We start from the raw sequence: 21076 nt of genomic DNA on the forward strand, positions 1-21076 counted from the left end.
TATGGTTCAATAATAAAACAAATAATATAAAAGAAAAGGATTTTAGAATTTTATTCGCGACCAAAGATATAGATTTTAAACTTTCCTATTATAATTCTTAACTCTTAGACTAATCGAGACTTATTATTTTTTTCATGTAATCTCCAGTATACTGCCTTCAGTACCGGTAATTAAAACAAGTCTTTGGCGGGCTACAAATGTCAAATATTAACCTTGTGAATCTATAAAAATAGGCCAAACTAAGGAAAAAAAGGAGCCTGTTTTAGTATACAGGAGTTAATTACTGAATCGTTTAGAGATGACATTAAGTAAAAATGTTGAGTTTAACAAGAAAAAAGACAAATTAGAGGTAATGAGTAAATATAATGGCTTTGAATCAGTTGTTCCCAAATTGAGTGACGGAACTTTAAAATTTATTAGAGAAGATTTAAAGTTTAAATTCATGTCCCCGGTCCAGGAGGCAACTATCCCAGAATTACTTAGACATAGAGATGTAGCAGTGGAGGCATGTACTGGTTCGGGGAAAACGATAAGTTATTTGGTACCAGTTATTGAAATACTGTTGAAAAGTAAAGTGAACGACAGAGGACTATCAAAGTTTAATATAGGATCTCTAATATTAAGTCCTACAAGAGAGTTATCGATGCAGATTTACAGTATTTTGAGCAGTTATGTTTTAAAAATAAATAAAGTCGAGAAGAAAACAAATATAAAGAGTATAATTTGCATTGGAGGCGATAAAATAAGTAAGATACTGGACTATGTAAAGGAAGAGGGCGAGAGCCATTCTAGTCATGACTCTTCACCTGTTTCCCTATACTATGTGTTGGTAGGCACACCAGGACGTGTTTATCATATGTTTCAAAGTTTAAAGGATGGAATTGACTGGAATGTAAAATCATGTTTAGAAATTTTGGTGTTAGACGAAGCTGACAGACTCCTAGATATGGGATTTGAAAAACATATTAATATAATTCTTCACTCACTACCTAAACAAAGAAGAACGGGACTTTTCTCAGCTACGTTAAATACTCAGGTAGAAAATTTAATTAAAACAGGTTTGAGAAATCCAAGATATATAAAAGTAACAATAGAAAGCCCTAAAGAAAATAATTTTAATTTGATCAATTCAGACAAAAGCCACGAATTGAATAAAATTAATGAAAAAGAATGTGATATAAGTGTACCTACTGGACTTGCTAGTTATTATATAGAAATAAAAAACGTACAAAAAATTGAATTCTTGATTAGATTTCTCACAAAAAACATTTCATCTAACATGAAAACAAAATGTATTATCTTTTTTCTAACATGTAATTCAGTTGAGTTCTACTTTAAGTTTTTGTCAAAAATGTTTCACTTGCATAAAAATAAAGATGATAATTTAGAACTAAATAATGGATATGTTTATGACACAAGTATCGGAAAATTATGTAAATTGCATGGTAAAATGTATCAAAAATCTAGAGAAAAAAGTTACGAAATATTTAAAGAATGCGATAAAGGAGTCCTCATTTCAACTGATTTAACTGCTAGAGGAATAGACGTACCCAACATTGAATGGATTATTCAATTTGATGCTCCTCAAGATCCTTCTTATTATATCCACAGAATCGGTAGAACTGCAAGAGCTGGAAAATGTGGTAAATCTATTATAATGCTTCAACCACATGAGACTGCTTTCATTAACTATATTGAGAATAAAACAATGAAAAAGATAAAATTTTATTCACATTTGGAAAATAATAATAACGATGAGAGTGAGTATAACTACAACTCTATAGATGATGAATATTTTAATGGTGGAAACTTATTATATTGTGACTGTATTAATGATAAAGTAGATAAGAAATTATTAGAGAAAGATGAATTTATTTGCAATGAGTCTAATTACGGAAGATCTGCCCTGATTTACATGAGAAAAATGTTATTATGTGATTCTGACTTCTATTTAACGGCGAAAAAAGCTTTTGTTTCTTATGTTAGGGCCTATAAAGAATATCAACTTTCATTCATATTTCCTTTTAAAAATTTATCAATTGGGGAGATTGCTTCATCTTTTGCCTTATTCAAGATTCCGAGAATTAAAGAGATTCTAGGAAAGTCCAATATAACCAAAGATTTTATTACCCAATCTAATGTAATAAATCCTGATGAGCTGTTCAATTTAAAACAAAACAAGTCCACAAAAAATCCAAGCACATACGGAAAGCAAGAAATTGAAAAACATATTGCTAATACTTCAAAAGGTGTTAATTTGAATTTAAAAGAAAGGTCTAGAAGTGAGAAAAGAGCTGTAAAAAGAAAAATAGAAATTGATGAATGGAAAACTCTCTGTTTTGAAGACAAACTTGCTAAAAAATTAAAATCAGGAAAAATTACCTATCAGGAATATGAAAATAAGCTTAAAGAGTTTTATTCAGATATTAATAATAGATTTGATTTCGAAAATGAACACGAATGTAACTATTTTAATGAAAAAACTTCAGATATTCAAATTAACAATAGGAAAACATCATCGGACAATAGAATTCCTAAATGGATAATCAATAATAAAAAAAATAGAAAGAAAAAATGAAAGCTAAAATATTGTTTCACTATTTAAGTGATATTGAAACTAATCAAATATCACTATTTTCCATTGTATTTTATGCTTTATTGTCTCAATAAAATATCTTGAGACTACTACAGTTGCTATTTAGATCTACATATAATATTCCTATTATGAATATATATATGCTCATCTTATTCATAATAAATATATAAATATGGTGTTTATTGTAAAACTTTCCTATTTTAATTAAATTCACTCTCTACTATGTATCTGTTGTTTATGTAGACTTTGTTACGCTCTGCATGTATTTTTACATGTGGCCACTTTGGCGGGAAGATGTTAATGGTCAAAAAGTTAAAATAATGCAATAATTAAAAGTTAAATACAGAAAATTTACAGAAAAAGTTATCTAAAATAGGAATAATAAAATGGGGAAGTTTAACTTAAGTTTGGTTAGAAGGAAACTACAAAAATTAAGAAGTGAATCAAGTAAATTTAAATATATGGATTGCAAAAAAATAAACGAAAATGAATTTCTTGAATATTTAAGGTCTTATATAGGTGAAATAGAGGAGGACTCTGAAGTATATGACTATAAAAGAAATAAATTAGTGGTTGTTCTAGTTAGTGAGTTCTTATCTTTGGGAAAGAGAATTTTAAATACTTTTGAATTGAGGATGGATAAAAAGGAAAGTCAGAAAAGAGTTATGAGTGAATTAAATAAAGAAATAGGAGAATTGCTAGTAATAACTTCTAATTACGCAATGGAAGTTTCAAAGAATAACTATCTGCGTGGTTTAGTAAGCACTGAATTTCCAAAGATTTTGGTATATCTACTTTATTTTGCAAGTTCAGGATTAATTGAAATTAAGACAAGATGTAAGTTGCTGAAAGCTTCAGTAAACTTGTTGGAACATAAGAATAATTCAAAAATATCAGAGAGTTCTAACTTTAGAACCTGTTTATATTTAGAGGATGAATTTATTTTAAAAAGATTATGGAAGTCAATGTGTAGGGAAATAATATATAGCCTATCTGAATTTAACATAAGCAACAATATAATTAGTACAAAAAAAGTATCAAATGAGCCAACTTGTTCTGATGATGATGTATTTTTGCTCATATCACATATTTTAGATATATACTGTAATATATTGCATTATAACAGATTTTTGACTGATAAAGTATTACTAAAGAACTGCATTTATATATTAACAGAAAATGTTAAGATATTATTGGAATTAGCTTTTTCATCATCTTCAAATGTAAGCTTTAAAGGTTTAATAATACTTAGGTCACTATTGTTGGATACAGAAAATTGTAAATTTATGGAAATATCAAACTACTTCAAAGAAAGTGGATATATATTATTATTATTAGTGTCGATGTTAAGAGAGATAATAGCAAATAAAGATATAAACATAATTGTGAATAATTGGGTATTACTAGGTCAAATAATGTCTATATTATCACAAAATGATGATGATATATTTGATTTACTCAACAAATTATTTCCAAAAAAATTTTTAAGAATATTTAATGATAAATGGTTTATAAATAAGAAGATAGATAGAAATATAGTTTTACCTTGGTTTCCAAAAAATTGCGATTGGTATGATATAAATACAAATATCTTATTGGACGATGTGAATGGTAATATAATAAAACATAATAGTGAGGTATCAATTAATTCATTAAATATAAATGAGATATTATATTATGGTAAGAGAATACTAAATGATGTTATGGAAATAATTGATATAAATATGAATCATGTTCAAGATATTATTTTAAAATATAACAATATTATAAACAGAAGCACTTTAGATAATATAAGTTATTTTGATAAAGAGTATACAATAAGGAGATATCCAGATTATACATGGTATATATTTTGGGAATTATGTAAAAATGATTATGAGGATCAACTTGATTTGATATGGAATAATGAAATAAAAAAAGAGTTAATTTCAGCTTTATCATCAGAATTTAATAGAATAAGGAGTTATAGCAAGAAAACAAGAATATTTAATTGGAATATAAAATACTACCATCCAAATATTTCATTGATATCAAAAGAACTGATAATATCAGATTCATGTTATTTAAGATTGCTAATACCAACACTAAAAAAAATAGATGAAAAGTTTGGATTATTCAATTTGTTATCAGAAACGAGGTTTGGCTCAAATTTATCTTTAATTGAAAGAAGAACAAAACAAGTTGGTCATATTTATTGTTATGTTTATAATAAAAACAAACTTAGAATAAAAAATATCAATGATAGTATTAATAAACATAGTAATGACATTATAGATATTTGTAATAAACAAAATAATAATATAAATAATTTATTCAACACAATCAAGTGTAAATTTAATATTTTTCATAATACTAGTTGCTCTATTATGACTAATATTAATTCAAATAAGAATAAAGAAATAAGTGATAAGTTACTGTTAACAGAAAACAAATATATATTAAATAATGACTATAGTGATTGGGAGATAGTTGAGAAAGATTATGACATATTATTGTTATTAGATAAAAACAATTTAGGTGAAATTAACAAATACTTGGACGATAAATTAATGAATATATTAATAAATAGTAGAATACCATACATAGAATGTATTGAAAATTGTGAAAAAGTAAGATTACTATTTAGCAGTTTATTTCAAAAAATAATATCAGAAAATACCTTTTTAATTAAAAGTTATATGTTATATTGTTACGTTCACTATTTATTAGTATTCAATGAATATATAATGGAACAACAATTAGTTGATCACATACAATATTTTTTAATGATATTAACCTCCACAAATTGTGATGACAATAGATATAGATACCATGTAATATATATAACTCATATTATATTGACATTATATGAGAAAGTTAGAAAAGAATTTATAAATATTGGTGGTCTAAACATAATAAATGAAATTATAATTGGTTATCAAAAAAATTGGTCAATAAGTAGGCAATTAAATATTTATTTGCAAGACGAAACAATAAATGATATTATAAATGAAGTTAAATTTAATAAAGAGAACAGTATTGATAATGGTAATCTAAATTGGGATAAATATGTAAGTATATTTTCAAGCGAAGAGAGAAATATAACTAATTACAAGTTAATGTTAAATAACAATACATATAATGAAATAAATTATAGCAGAAATTACAATAATGTCAATACTTACGATCATTATGAAGATAATAATTATTATACTGAAAACCTTAATCAAGAAGAAAATATTGAGATATTTATAATGGAAAAACCAGATTTAACTGAAATAATAAACAATGGAATAATTTACAATGAAGTATTAAAGTTAATAACAGATAAATCTGAAAAAGAAAAAATAGAAATAAAATCACACATACAATTAATGAACATATGGTTATTACTTATAAATGATAATGAGATAAACATAACATTAAAAGATTATTTAAGATTATATGATGAAAATAATATTATAGTATCAGAGATCCCAAGTAGGATAACAACAAACAATTGTGTGACACCAAAAAGTAAAATAAGTAATTACTTTGATTTAATAAATATGGAAGATAATGAAAAGGAAATTGAATATGAAGACGAAAATAAATCTCTTGAAAAAAAAACTGTTGATACTGTAACTAATAGTATGTGTTTTTCAAATTTAAAGAATATTTATAATATTGAAAATATTATAAAAATAATGAATGATAATGATCTAATAAATTACAATGAATTAATAATATGGTTAATAACTATAAATAATTGTTTAATTCAATCAAATATATGGGTATCAATAATAATAGATAATAAAGAGTTGGTAAGTAATTTAATAAGGATAATATTAATTAAAAACAAATTATTAAATATCGGTTATTACAATAATTACCATATATTCTTGGTATGTAAAATATTAATAAAATTATTAAAAGTTGAGAAAAATATAATATTAAAATACATTGATAACAACTTAGTAGAAGTATTATTGTTTACGCTATTAAGGTATGAAAGTAACCAATTAATTACAAAAAATAATAGCATAGTAGATTATATAATATTATTATTGAAGAATACTATATTAACAATGAATGAGATAATACAAAGCGATGATTCAATAAAAGAAATAAATGATAAAAACAATATTGAAATTATCAATAATAAGGGAAAGTGCAATAAAAATTGCAATATAATAAATGGTTGTGTATATGGAGATACAATATGTTTGATATTTAATATTATGAAAAAAATTAAATCTGATAATAATATGGAAATAAGTGAATTAAGGATGATAAATATATTTGGTTTTGGAGTATATTATTTAAGTAAATATTTACCTATTTCATTAATAGAGATCTTAATAAATAGAAAAAATAATATTAATTTGTTTAAAGAAATATTACTATATGATAATAATACAAGTATAAAAATAAAGTGGAATAAAATAAGTAGAATAAGGATATTAATTGATATATCAAATAAATTATTAAATATTGGATTAAATATTGATATTAGTGAAAATAACATTTATAACGAATATTGTAATATTAACAATGACAAAATAAAAGGTTGTATTGAAATAATAGATCAATATAATTACAAAAATAATGGTTTGAATATATATGGATACAATATAAACAAAATGCTAGATAAAATAATAGATATTAATAACAAAACAATAAAGAGTGAATTGTTTATAAATAAAAACGGTAATATATATGATAACTGGTTATTAAAATCAAGAGAAAATAGAGATATATTAATGGAATTAATTGAAATGGATTATGACAATATAACATTAATATACAAATATTATTATTTAAAAAAAGATAATAATGTATTAAATAATAATGCTAAAAAATATCAAAATATATGGAATATGTTAAATTATTATTTATGTGTATATTTTATGTATTATATAATAAAAAGAAATGAAAATATGAATGATAAAAATAATGAGATAAAGTGTATATTAGAGAATATATTAAATATAATAAAGTTACAATTTAATTTAATAATAATAGGAATATCATATATTAAGGATGATAATATGTTGTTTATAAAAGATAATAATGAATTGAAATTGAATATGGATACAATATTTGATCAATTTATTGATAAGTATTACCAATATAATAGTAATAATAATAATAATAATAGTAAAGAATTAATATATATACATGAAAATATAAATGAAATAATTTACAATAATAATTTAATGGAAGAATATAATCAATTTACAGTAATATTTTTATATAATTTAAAAATATTGAATATTATAAAGGAAATTAACCCTTGTCATAATATAAACTATTCTTATTATGAAAACAATATATTAATAAATAGTTTAAGTAAAATTAAAAAAATTAAAAATAACAAAAACAAAATATTATGTTCATCTTTATTAATATATTTATTATTTAATGACAATAATGATAATGAATTAATAAACTTACTATTATATTCAGTATTATTAAAGAATAAATGTAATAACAACAATAAGAGTGAATATGAAGATGAAAAATTAATTTTAATTTTAGTTGAATATATAATGAATAATGAATTTAAGAATATAAATAGCGTAACTTTAATATTAATATTGAATATAATTAAAATAAACGTATTAAATAAAGATATTAAAATAAAAATAGTGAAAAAAGGAATAATACCAAAGTTCTTTAATGAATTAAATATTGAAGAAAATAGTAATATTTATAATAAAATAAACAACATAATAATAGAGATAATTATTATATTATATAATAATAAAAATAATAATATTATTGTTAACATATTAAATTCAATATTAACACCTTCTTTATGTGATATATTAGATAATTGTGATAATAATAATTTTAGTGAAAAAGTTAATACATTTAAGAAAATATTAAGTAGCGATATAATAACATCTGGAATAATATGGACAAGAAATATGTATACAAAATTAAAAGAATGGTGTGAAGAAGAAATGAAGATAATAAATAATAACAAAAATAATAACTTTGATTGGTTGAAAAATATGTGTATAATTGATTTTAAAGAAAGGTATTATAAAGTAGTAAATGATGAAATTAATACTAACAATGATAGTAAATATTACTATGATTATAAAAAAGAGGAATATGTATATGGAGTAAATATATTATATTATGCCTTAGAAGATAAATTATTGAAAAAAGAAATTGATATAACAAATGAATATGAAACTAATGTAAATAATGATAATGTAACAAAGGTCATAGATTATTTATGCGATAAAATAAGGTTAAACAATGAAAAAAAATTGATGGATAATATATATATATATTGTATATATAAATTGATAATGAAACATGGTATAAATGTGTGTTTTTTAAATAATTTATCGTTAAAAAAAAATGTTAAAATATTATTAGATTGTATATATATATTAAATATGAATAAAGAGGAAATAATAATAAGTATTTTATTAAATAATATTGAAAAAAAAAGAGATGATATATTGGAATATGTGACAATCGATAACAGTGATCATGATTATTATCTCTACATATTAGAAATTTTAGGAATAACAGAATTAAATAATAATAAATTTAAATTAGATAACATTATAATATTAATGGAGAGTAAGATAATATTAATGAATATAATAGAGTATATTAAAGAAAAATACATATTCACAAATTTAAACAATAATAATAATAATATAATGGACTTATTAATAAAATTAATAAATAAATTAATATTATTTAATAATATTACAAATAATAACAGTGATAGATTATGTTTAAATAAAATTAAATATGAATACAATAAAATAAAATACATAATATGTATATTCAAACTTTTATTTTGGTATGATTATAATTTAGATAATATTGAAAATAATAAAATAAAGGAAATAGTAATACTATCAATAAAAATAATAAAAGAAGAGATGTTATATGATATAAAAAACAATAAAGATGGTAGAATAATGGAAATTACTGAAATAATAATTTATCCACTATGTGAAAACTATTATAAAAAAATAAAAAATGTTTTAAATATAGATTTAGACACAATATTAAATAAAAATATGAATTTTACAAATATACTTATTAATAGCAAAAAACCAACTGAATTTCTAGAATGGTTTATAAGTGAGAATAATAACAATACATTATTTATAATAAATTGGAATAAGAAAACAAGAGATATATTATATATTAATATACAGAATATACATAAAAAACTACAAAATATTACTTATGATAATAAAATAAGTGATTTATTTATTAAAATAAAAGATTTATGTAAAAATGAGTATTATAAAAATATATTAAATTACAACAGATATAACAGTTATATTGATATATATCAATTAAAAATAAGTAATAATGATGAGAATAATGAAATAAGTTGTTATATTGTATTATTGCTAACGATAAAAGAAGTGAATAATTTAATGGTGTCATTAAATACATTAATTAATAGTAATAAACGTTTAGATATAATAGTTAATGTTATAATAATGAAATATAGATTAATATTAAAATTAATTGGTTTTATAAATATAAATAAAGTATTAATAAATATATGTAATAAAACTGTAAAAAAAAACAATATAATAGACAATATTGAATATATGAATAATACAAATAAAGATAGTATATTGTCATTAATTCAGGATGAAATAGAAAATATAAGTAATATTCATCCAAATATAAGAAATAAAAGTAAAATTAAAACAAATAATAATATTATTATAAAAAAAGGTATAAATGAAAATAATTATTTAATAATTAATGAAACAAATAAATTATATATGATTATTTTAATGAAAAACATATTAGGATTAATACTATTCATAAATGAAAAAAAAGTTATATTGGATATTAAGTTAACAAATGTAATAAGCGAAATTATAATAAATATAATGTTGGTAAAATTTTTAAATAATTGTGATAACATTAATTGTAATAGTGGTTCGTTATACATTATATTAGAACAAGTTATGAGTGAAATTATATTGCTTAGTGATATTAATGACAATAATAATAAATCAAGCGAAATTAAATTTGAAATAAACAATCTTAAGGAAATACTTAATTCATTTGATGAAATATTATCATTTGATATTAATGATAATTCAATATTACCAATATTGTTATTATATATAAAATATATTAAATCAATTGATAACAAAAAAGAAAACGATAATATAAAGAATAAAATAATAGAATTGATATTCAATTTTAATAAAAATACTGATAATGGTAATAATAATAATATTTATATAGATATTGACACAGAGTTTAATTATAGTAATAATGCAGAGGATCCAATATATAAGGCACTAACGATATGGGAATAAGTAATTTAAAAAGAGTTAGTCTTACAAATATTTGAGACTAATTTAATTATTAAAATATAAAGATGTCATAAAGATAATATCACGTGATATATTTTCGTGTATTAAAGATAATTTTTCTTCAATAATATTATCTCCAATCATTTTTGAAGCAATAATAAGTTTTCTAACAAGCTCATCAAGTCTAAGAATAGTTCGTACAATGGTACCTTCATGAAGATTAATTTGTGAATTATGAATGAACTCCATAATATCTTTAAGTGACTCCCTATTTGACCATTTATAAGCAATAAACATAAATTTGTCGTTGCATAAAGACCAAAATTGTTCAGTATCTAAGTTAATATGATTTAAATAGTGTGATTTTTCATACTCTTTATGTATATTAATCATTTCGTCGTGGGCATTTAGTAATTCAATTGTGGGTAATGAAGGTCTGTCATCAATAATAATATTATTTGTGTTGCCGTTATTGTTGGTATTACCACCATTACTGCAGTTAAAGTTACTATAATTGTCCATTTTTTCAGGAAATACAAAGCAGGAAAGCAGTGAAGTGATTTCATGTATGTTTAACTTATGTAGCATTCCATTGAGTAGTATTTCAACTAACGTTAATTCATCGTTGGACAGTATTTCAGATGCAATTCTGCCTTTTTTGGTGATTGTTAAGTTGCTCTCTAAAAAACCATGTTCAATTAATAGTTGTATTTTGAGTTTCATTTCAGGATAGTCATCTAAGCTTTCATCATCTATGAAATGTTTATATATATTAATATCGTTCTCAAGTTTATTAGACTCGACAATAAGTGGTATAATATCATTTATAACTTTATTATTCGAGTATTTAATTAATATATCATAATATATATTTGTGTATTCATTATATGAATCGTTATACTTCTTTAACAAATCGTAATAATCTATTTCAATTGACTTTAATACTTTTGATATTAAAAATAATTTTGGATGGTAATTATTAGCATTTACACTAACGTTGTTAATGTTGTTGCTGCTAGCTTCAGTTTTGCTCATGAAATCGTAAAGATTTAATTTAATATTCTTGTTTTTTTTGGACTTGTTATTCTTAGCACCAACTAATTCATTCTTATTGTTTACATTATTGACACCATTATTTCCATTGTTATGATTACGATTACTATCTTTGTCATTACTGTTCAAAAATTCAGATATATTTTGTCTGCACTTAACTGCAATGTTATGAAGAACCGTGTTATCATCATAGTTAATATTGCTAAATAGTTTACTGTTACAGTCGCCACCACTATTCATAATTTGGTAGTCGAGTAAATACAAAATAAAAGAATAAGATACGTTTCTGAATACGTAGTAGTAATTAACATCAAATATATTATCTTCTCCGTTGTTCGCAGTTTGGTTGGAGCTGCTACTAAAGTTGTTTAAGAATGAATTCTTAAACAGCGAATCATTTGAATTAAATGGTGAGTAGTGTATGAGCTCAATTTGATGTTTATCATTACTGTTATTATTACTCGACTCTTTTTTATTGTTTTTAAGTCTTTTATCACTGCTAATCAAATTTTGCACAATATTAATTTGCCTTCTTTTATCTGTATTCTTATACAACTGTATGCTTTCTTCAACCACATCATAATAGTCGCCATTACCATAGTTGTTACTGTTGCCACCAGCACCACCATCATCTGCATTGTCTTTGCGAGTATTGCCTTCTAAATTTTGAATGTATTCGTGAACGTTGTCCTTAATATTTGTAAAATCAACATAGTCTTTTGAGTAGACAATAATATTAAAAGACGTATTACTTTGGTTGTATTCGATAATATTTGCAAATAGAGGCAGTTTGCTCATTAAACTTAGTGTATTGAATATAAATAACCTTCCAGGGATAAATATTTTCTGCATAACGATATTCTTGTTTACTGCAGAATTAAGTAAATTCTTAAATAACATTGAAGAATTTGCATAAATGTTGTTCACTATATTTATCAAATTTTGCATTGAGTTTAAAAATAGCGTAGAGTTATCTCCACTTTGAGTGTCATCGCCTCCAAAGTAGTAGTAGTTTTTGTTTTCAGTCAGTATTTCATTTATTCTTTTGTGTATTGAACTATGTTTTCGTACTTTCCTGTTTAGGTTCTTCTGAAATATAGGCAAATTAATTGCTCTAAACATCTCTTTAAATGAATTTGTCATCATGTCCTCTATTCTCAATGAGTGTCTGCAAGATAATTGGAGTATCATCTGATACGTTAGTCTAAATTTACTTTGCACCGGTAAATATGTATTTAGCATCATCTTCACAATATCTATGCATTCTGGTATTGTCTCGTGCGATGAATTAAATATAAATACATTACCAAAAGTATCTATGCCTCTTCTCCCTGCTCTTCCTGCCATTTGTGTATATTCAGATGAAAGCAGTATTCTATTCTTTCTCCCATCGTACTTTTTAATGCTTGTAAACACTATTGATCTTGCTGGACAGTTTATACCCATTGATATTGTTTCCGTTGCAAATAAAACCTTTATGAGTCCCTTAGTGAACAATATCTCTGTCATTTCTTTGATTATCGGCAACATTCCACTGTGATGTATTCCTATTCCTCTCAATGCCAGCTCTCTGCACTGAAGTAGCTGCGGTATTTTTTGGTCAACCTCGCTTAATTTGCTTGTTGAATCCTTTATAAAAGTTATTATATTGCTCTTCTCATTGTGGTTGTACAAAAAATTCAGATTTGGTATGCTCGTTGCAAACTGTTCAACTTTTCTTCTAGAAAAACCAAATAATATTACTGGCAGCTGGTCGTTCTTCTCCAAAAGCTTCAAAAACACCTGTAAACGATAAACCTCAGTCTTGAATTTGGTTTCGTTGCTTACATTGTAGTAATTCTTATTAACAGCGGGAACTTTCAACATTGCAATGTTGTTCTCCTCCTTGTCCCTCTCCCTCTCATTCTCGTGTTCGTTCTCAGCCTCGTTGAAATTATCCTCGCATTCCCTTTTACAATCGTTTTCCTCCACTTCAACGTCCTTTACATCACTATTGTCTTTTTTCACTTCAATACCGGTATTGTTATCATCCACATTCAATTTATTATTTGAAATGCATGAAGACAATTTATTAACCTTATTTTTGAGACTGGATAAACTTTTTTTATTTTTAGAAAGCTTAATGTAGTCAAGCATTTCTTTGTAACCGTTAATGTTAAACTTATTGTACTCATCCATAACTTCAAAACAATTTTCGTATATATAAAGATAATGTTTTAGTGGCACAGGCCTGTGCAGTGTTTTTATACAGTAAACAGTGTTTTGCTTTATTTTGCCTATCCAGTTTGCGAACTCCAAATAGTTTGGTATTGTTGCTGATAAAAGCACCAGCTGAACCTTTGGGTCTAGTAAAATAATTACCTCCTCCCAAACCACACCCCTTTCAGCATCGTTAATGTAGTGTACCTCGTCAAATATAACCGTTTGGATTTGCTCTATGCACGGGTCATTTCTATATAGCATTGTTCTCAAAATCTCTGTTGTCATTATTACACACTGAGCGTCTGAATTTATGCTTACGTCCCCGGTTATTATTCCTATTCTATTCCTTTGTGTAAACGTCGGATGCGCAGGGTAATCCCTAAATCTAATCTGAAATTCTCTGTACTTTTGACTACTCAGTGCCTTTATTGGTGACGTATATATTGCCTTCTTCCCGTTCTTATTAGCCAGCTCTATTGCATACTCAGCTATTGCAGTTTTACCTGCTGATGTATGAGCTGCTACCAATACGTGATTTCCGGTATGTATATTTACTACTGCTCTTTTTTGAAAGTCATCCAATTCGAATGGGTACATAATAACTATGTTATCAACGTCGTAACTATATTCACTGCTGTTATTTTCATACTCCTTTTTCAAGTGTGGATCGTACCCTAGTACATCATAAAAATCATTCAAATCCTTGTTGTCTTCCACACTCCATTTCTTCCTTATTTGCTTTTTCTTAGATAAATCTGCTTTTGCGTCCTCTTTGTCCTTATTCAAGCTGTTCTTTTCTTTCACCTCTTCGTTTAAGTCGTGTGAATTGCTACATTTTCCCCCTCTAGACAAGGCTTCGTCAATTAAATTACCTTCATTACTGTTATTCTGACTTGTCATCCCTACTTTATTCGTTATACTCAAATCATTATCAACGATGTTATCCTCGGTCAACAAAGTCTCGCATATCTTTAGTGATATCTCCTCCGCCTGAGATATCATGTATTTGTCGTCGTAATCTACTCCTATATCAAACTCATCTTCTGCCTCACTAAATATGTAGTTCCCATTAAACCCCTTGTTGCTTATACTATTTATATTGCCAAAATCGCCTATACTCAAATTGTTAACCCCACCTATGCTGTTCAAACTACCACTATTATTCAAGCTACAGAAGTCGTTTGAATTGTGAATAACATCCATACTGTTAATTAAATTGTCGTTTATTTCATCCTCTTCTTCGTCATCAGAAGTCCAAAAATCATCCTGATTTGCAAACATGTTATCTATTCGTTATTCTTATATATATTCAAAAATATTATTTTTGAAACTTGTTTATGTTGTTTTTAATGTTTTCCTGTTATTTCTATTTAAAAATTTTATTTACACTTATTTTTAACTTATTTTTTTTGGAGCCAAATTACTTTAACTACTATTTTCATTTTAGAATACATTAATTCAACCGTAAGCGACTACTCACCCACCTCCAATTATTTTAACTGTTAATACGTAGACAAACAACAACCTCACATATTAACTTACATTGATTGTTATTCTTTTTTCCCCTGTATTTATCCTTATTTCAATTTTTAACTCTTCCTGGTCACCCCTCCCCCCCATTTAATATCATTAATCTTCATACAAAAAATTTTATATTCGCAGATTCTACATTATTCACACTATTGACATATAGAAAATTATTAAAATCATACATTCATATTAAAGGAAAAAGTGTTTCAAACGGAACGTATACCTCTTCTTCATTTATCATGTTTGTTAAATTGCCAATATCACATTAAATACGGAAAATATAACTAGTTACCTTTTTAAAAATAGAATCTTTTCACAGACCTAGAATAAATTTATAAATGCTTTTCCCATATTTGGTGCAACATTACATACCTAGATACCGCTTTATATCATCATTCACTCATCCCTATTACTCACTCTCACATTAATTACAGCTATTTCTATTATAACTAAATCTAAAGTTCAAGGATTGAAACAAAATATTTAATCAAAAAAGAAGAAAATAAGCCAAACATATATTTATGGAATTTCTAATCCAAGTCAAACTTTTTTCTATAAATAAAATTAATCGTTCGGAATTTACCGCCACAACAATTTACCGCTGAAAATGCATTTTTTTTCCACAGCCTGTATTTTGTCTGTACACGTGTAAATGTGATTATTTCATCTATATTTTAGATGTATATTATTATTGATATCTTTTATATCCAAACTATTTTATCAATTTTAAATACAGTGTCTCTTCTCTATGTTATGTACAAAATTCAAAATCAATACAATAAAATACTTACACCATTTTTTAATTAAATAAGCAATACATTATTTCATATATAAACCTTAAATTCCATCCCTTGTTTATTATAACTAACATTTACTTTAATTATTAATTGCCTTTAACTATATTTATTGTGAAAATACCTTATTGTTTTTTTCTCTATTTATTTATATTCAATTTGTATGAAATAAATACTAATGCATTAGTAAATTTGTGGGACTTCGGAAAAACATACTCTTTTCATGGAAGATAAAGTTCTTGGTGGAGCAGAATTGTGTTTTGTCAACAGTGAAGATATACTACCACCTATTTTTGAGAGTGAACTCTTATTATTACTAATATCAGATGAAACTGTTCTTCTTAATATTCCAGTTATTGGTGGTTGGGCATTTATCAAAGAACTTGTAGGTCTTAGTTTTATTAATTCAAGTAATTTATGATCTACTTCCCAATAATCATCGCCCTCTTCATCGTCTGAAACCTTATAATTGTATTCTTTTCCCATATCATCCTCGCTGTCATCTAAAATATCATCACAATAATCATCATCCTCGTCTTCGTCTTCAAATTCATTGTTATTATTATTGTATTTATGAACATTTTGACTATCAGCGTCATTTAAATAATTGTCATTCAGTAAATTAACTATAACTTCTGGAGGCGATAACAATAATTCGTTTCTCTTAACATTAACATTGTTATTATCAATATTATTATCGGTAACACTTGTTCTGTCTTTTTCCTTCACTTTATTTTTGTTTTTAATACTGTATAATCTAGAAAATACTCCACTAAATCCAGAAAAAGAAGACTGTGACGAAGATGGCAATTGCGATGAATTTTGATTTTTTAAACCAACTTCTATTGATACGTCTCCTATAAATATACCATTATTATTATTATTATTGTTACTATTGTTATTATCGTTGGTTGAAATGTCGTAATCTGTATCAAAACTAGGTGATTTGTTATTAAAACCAGTGTCATTTTGTATGTTACTAGAAGTGCCACAACTTGCAACAATATTAATGTTACTTCCACTATTAATGCTATTGTTATTAATGTTTCCCATTTGTCCTGTAATCCATTTTTTATTTATATTTGCTATTTCATTTATTTTTGAAGTACTCCAAAATGTCGGACTTACTATCTCAATTTCTATATTACTATTCAATATTAAATCAATATTATCAAATTTATTTTTACAATTACTATTATTATTATCAGCAGCTGATATATTTTTCAATTCATTTTTTTCATTTTTTTTGTGATTTCTTATATAACTATTACATTTATCTAAACAATTAATATTACTATTGCTATTTGCTTCTGATGCTAATCTTTGACATCTCCTAATTAAATCTAATAGACAAGAACCACACCAATCTCTTATTTTAACTAATACTCTTATTACATAAAAAACTTGTGCTGTTTCACTTAATAAACACATAATATCAAATAAAACTTGAAAACTTACGTTTCTTAATAACAATGCACATTTTCCCATTTCATTTATACTTGTATTCGTATTTACATACATATTATTTATTTGTAAATTATCATTTATTTTTGATCTTGAGCATAAAATACCGTTTAAATCGTATAGTGGTAATAATATATCAATCAAGTTAACTAAGGTAGTTAACCACTTGGAAATTCCCTGAATTTTTGGACAACAACATAATATTCTGTGTAAACAACGTAATAAACTATAACAATATTGTGGTGTTTTGTAATACAATATTGTTTTAGGTGTATCCTCATTTGTTCCTGATAATGATATCATTATTTCATCTTTAATAAAAAATGGCTCATTTCTTATAAACAATGTATTATTGTCCTCTTTATTTACATTACAATTTATAATATAATACCTTAATGCTTGTGATATTGTATTTATTATTTCTATTGTATAGTCACTATTACCTCTGCATATACTTAAACATATATCTGAGGTTAATATATATGGATAATAATATAATGAATTTAATTTATCATCTATCAATTTAAAATGAGAAGGTAATATATTTATTTTGTTCTGATTTTTTATTTTATTTAAAATACAATTATCATTGTTATTGTTTATATTCATATTTATAAATATATCCCCTATATTATTATTATTACTATTATCCTCTTTAGTTAATATCATTGATAATGTTTCTATTATGAATAAGTAATTTATATAAAGATAGTTAATTAACTCTTGACTATTCATTCTGTCTCCCTGAAAAAATATATTATTATCCTCCTTAATAAATTTATTTATAGTAGATGTAACCGATTGTCCTGGTGTTTCATTAATTAAATAATACCTAACATTGTGAAGTGAAATGCCATATTTAACAACTATATTATCATTTAATATCGTTGTTAGTGATGGTATAATACTATCATATATTACTTTTCTTGATTTTCCTTCAAATATTACACCTTGTGTCAATAAACCTAATGATATAATTTCCAAAATTACAATTATATCTATTATATCTTTATTATTATTACTCTTATCTGCATTCAAACCATTATTATAACTTGTATTTTTGTTAATTATAATATTTTTATTTAAATTTATTAAATTTTTGCATATTAATTCAACTAATTTTAAATTTAATATACAATTCTTTAGTGGTATTGAATTCAATGTGCTATTTCTTTCATTTATTGTGCTTCTTGTTAATGTTCCTATATTTCCTTGTAAATTGTTTTTCATTAAACATAATAATATCCATTTTCCATAGTATTTCAATTGTGTACCTTCCTTAGATATCCATATTTCTATATAATTTTTCATGTAATTTATTATATTTACATATTCTTTCAACTTATCAAAACAATTATCTATTAATTTTATTAATAATAAAACACCATATTTTGCATAATTTTCCCTCTCTTTCTTTATATCCCATTGTACATAATTAATTAAACATTTAATCAGTGAAGTAAAATAGTTTTCCATTTGAACCTTATTATTTAAAGCAGCTGAATTACTAACTCCTCCATTATTATTATTTGATGTTAACTCATTTACTTGTTCCATTATCTTACTTATGTCTACATATTTTTTATTTAACGGCATCATCATCCTGTCTAAATCTGGTCCAAAATTTCTATACCCATTTGGGTATGACCCTTTTATTATTGATTTTATTCCATTCTGTGATCTTCCGCCTGAAATGATAAAATTTTTAATATTACTTACTATTTTTTTCCCCATTTTTATTACCTACTTTTATCCTAATTGTTCCCTTTTTTTCCCCTTATTTTTTATGAATACGATCCTTATTTTTTACGGTACGATAAAAATAACTCTGCTTCTATCATTTACAATCAAAATATAGCATATATAATTGTATAAGTTATATTTGTACTCAAAAATACATAGCTATGTGTATTATTGTATACAGCTTATTTCAATAACCCTTTTTTAATTCTCCCTTAGTCATGCAAGCTTCATTATAGATACCAATATAAGTTAACTTATATTATTAAACAAAACCTCTCTATGTATACTATATATTTATGGTCTCACTTTTATCTTTTATTTATTTAACTTAATCTTTTTCAAACTTTGTATTACATTATTGTCAGTTTTGCAGTCTATATTGGTTCTAAATTACGGTTAGAAAAACAATAAACTTTCTCTAAGATAAAATAAACACTATTCTCTCTTAAGTTATATATTTATTATATCATTAAAACATACTCAATGCAAACGAAATTTTTATTTATTTTTTTAATTTGCTGCTTTCTTCTTTCTATTCTCTCAATTTTGTTTACACTGCATTTATCTAAAAACAATGTAAGTATCTATGCTCGAAATAAAGCTTTATTAGGAAAAAAAAGCTTTACTTTACCTGTTCCACTATTCATTGCTAAAACCGTCTTTCAATGACATTTTTCTGACACACAAGTATACACACATAATTACGTGTCTTTGGCGCCCAAATGCCAAATATATTAATTAGGAAACTGAATAAAAAGAATAATCTAATTGAAGTGTGAAAAATAAGAATATACCAGAGGAGAGTTTTCACTTCCCTGGGAGCAAGGAGTCTTTACTGACTTTAGTGAATTATTGAAGGTAGATAAACAGAGCGTTATTCGCCTTGTGACTTGAAACCGAAAAATGTGTGATTTCAAAAGTTGCGGCATTAAAGGGAGTGAAATAGAGTGAAAGTCAGTTTAAAAAAACTTAAGGAATCAATTACTCAATTAACTGACTTAGAATTGTACATCCATTCAGGTTTGTTTTTTGCATATTATATCATTGTGCACTAATGAATGTACAGGCTTATAAAGATAAATACAGTGGCGCAATGGCGGTACCCGGAAGTGTTAGAATGTAAATGATTTTCTGTTTATTATGGTAAGAAATTTTTTTCCCCTTTTTATTCATGTTAACTTTACACAAAAGAAAATATAGTAAAATGTGCTAGAAAAGGTAATTTTGAGTCTAGATTTTGATTTTTTTCCCATAAAAAGGTTATTATGAGCAGAAGGTAGCAGGCTTCGCAGTAGTCCACTCAAACGCACTCGAAGCTTAAAATAATTTACGCAAATATAATTCAGAGAGTTTTAACATCGGTTGTAAGAATTATTTTGCTGCTCAATATCTACGTGTATATG

General features: G+C 24.6%; 4 protein-coding genes across 4 annotated transcripts; 2 read left to right on the forward strand and 2 right to left on the reverse strand.

Moving 5' to 3' along the window:
• Nucleotides 1–298: 298 nt before the first annotated feature.
• On the forward strand, nucleotides 299–2578 carry FG386_001034 (Spb4p; the record flags this gene model as incomplete). Its single annotated transcript, XM_067340297.1, has 1 exon — nucleotides 299–2578. One exon carries the CDS (start codon nucleotides 299–301, stop codon nucleotides 2576–2578), a length of 2280 nt encoding a protein of 759 aa, XP_067196185.1.
• Nucleotides 2579–2982: 404 nt separating this feature from the next.
• On the forward strand, nucleotides 2983–10890 carry FG386_001035 (uncharacterized protein; the record flags this gene model as incomplete). Its single annotated transcript, XM_067340298.1, has 1 exon — nucleotides 2983–10890. The coding sequence occupies one exon, from the start codon at nucleotides 2983–2985 to the stop codon at nucleotides 10888–10890; it is 7908 nt and encodes a 2635-aa protein (XP_067196186.1).
• Nucleotides 10891–10932: 42 nt separating this feature from the next.
• On the reverse strand, nucleotides 10933–15423 carry FG386_001036 (mRNA translation inhibitor SKI2 SFII helicase; the record flags this gene model as incomplete). Its single annotated transcript, XM_067340299.1, has 1 exon — nucleotides 10933–15423. One exon carries the CDS (start codon nucleotides 15421–15423, stop codon nucleotides 10933–10935), a length of 4491 nt encoding a protein of 1496 aa, XP_067196187.1.
• A 1226-nt stretch (nucleotides 15424–16649) lies between these two features.
• FG386_001037 (uncharacterized protein) lies at nucleotides 16650–19664 on the reverse strand (the record flags this gene model as incomplete). The annotated part of the gene is made up of 1 exon (XM_067340300.1): nucleotides 16650–19664. One exon carries the CDS (start codon nucleotides 19662–19664, stop codon nucleotides 16650–16652), a length of 3015 nt encoding a protein of 1004 aa, XP_067196188.1.
• Between the last annotated feature and the right edge of the window lie 1412 nt (nucleotides 19665–21076).

This window comes from Cryptosporidium ryanae (genome assembly GCF_009792415.1).
Source record: "Cryptosporidium ryanae isolate 45019 chromosome Unknown contig_19, whole genome shotgun sequence".
Lineage (NCBI taxonomy): Eukaryota > Apicomplexa > Conoidasida > Eucoccidiorida > Cryptosporidiidae > Cryptosporidium > Cryptosporidium ryanae.